The sequence below is a fragment of the Micromesistius poutassou genome, assembly GCF_964030765.1.
Source record: "Micromesistius poutassou genome assembly, chromosome: 4".
Taxonomy (NCBI): Eukaryota; Metazoa; Chordata; class Actinopteri; order Gadiformes; family Gadidae; genus Micromesistius; species Micromesistius poutassou.
The window spans coordinates 5378420-5379611 of NC_140274.1; the positions used below are offsets into that span (position 1 = coordinate 5378420).

General features: G+C 45.1%; 1 protein-coding gene across 1 annotated transcript in view; it reads right to left on the reverse strand.

Moving 5' to 3' along the window:
• Positions 1-823: 823 nt before the first annotated feature.
• LOC311342442 (RNA-binding protein Nova-1-like) overlaps positions 824-1192 on the reverse strand; it is a gene marked incomplete at its 3' end in the record, with an annotated part of 24254 nt that continues 23885 nt past the window's right edge. The window contains exon 4 of the mRNA XM_084467272.1: positions 824-837. Within this exon, the coding sequence (XP_084323398.1) occupies positions 824-837 (14 nt within the window). The remainder of the gene's footprint in view (positions 838-1192) is intronic.

Below are 1192 nucleotides of genomic sequence, written 5' to 3' on the forward strand. Positions count from 1 at the left end.
TTTGCTTGAAGAAGTGCGAATTGTTGTCGGGGGATTTTGCCCATGGGATTCAAACGCAATCCTTTCTACCTGTCAGAAACAGGCAGAAAGGACAAGTTGGCAAGTAAACAAATCAGTTGTTATTGTTTTTATTGTTAGTGACACCCAACCCTCTCCTCATGCCCCAACCTTTCATTTGAAAAGAAACGTCTCTCCATGACGCTATGCAAAACACAAATTGCTTTTTTCTCTTTAACCAATGGTGTTAATTCACTCATCCTCCTCCCGTTGACTGAGCCACTTTCTGGATCCCTGTTGTCCTCTGGATGTGCACTGCTTCCCTGCGCTTCACGTTGTTCAGACATTTGTGTCCTGTATATGTACGTCTACATGTGTGTGTGTGTGTGTGAGAGTGTGTGTGTGTTCCTGCCACATGGAAATCATCCCAGCGATGACGATGTACTCGACGGCCAACAGCTCTGACTAAACTGGCCGAGAGGACCCAGTCCCTCTCTTCACAGTGCATTAAGATACAAATTCAGTGTACTCCGATTATATAAAAAAAAACACATCAAATAAATAAAAATACACCCTTCCCCCACCCAGAGCGAAAAACACAAACAACGCCAAAAGTCCCCAGAATCCTCAGCGGCCTCGATGGGCCGAGAACGGCCAGCGATTATCACCCAACGGGAGACCGGTGTTCGGCCTGATGCTAAAAAATGGAACTAAATCCGACAGAATAGCTCAAGGCTACCCTTTTCCTTCTCCGCAGTAGGGCAGTTCTCGATAAGGGAAAGGATAAGCATGGCTATTCCGCCCTGATGCCAGAGTACACAGAGTCTCAGAATAGCAGGTCTACGGGTGTGACACAAAGGGGCTAAATGCGGCTGACAAATTTAGCTCTCGATGGAAAACTCGGAACTGATTTAACTTCCATTTAAATGTAATCTTTAGTTTAGCCACGCGCTAGTCTAGACCAGTAAGGGACTCTGATCTTTAGTCCAAACAGAACAACATGGGAGTGCAATAGCTGCAGAGTTAGAGTTTTTTAGACGCTGCCAGATAGAAATGTTTGATTCCCTTTTCAAGCACCACGATGGCGTTATAGTGTTTCACTTCAGTGCACGTGCGTGTGTGTGTGTGTGTGTGTGTGTGTGTGTGTGTTCCCTGTACTATTCTTTGACTGGATATATTAGATTCTTCATTAATC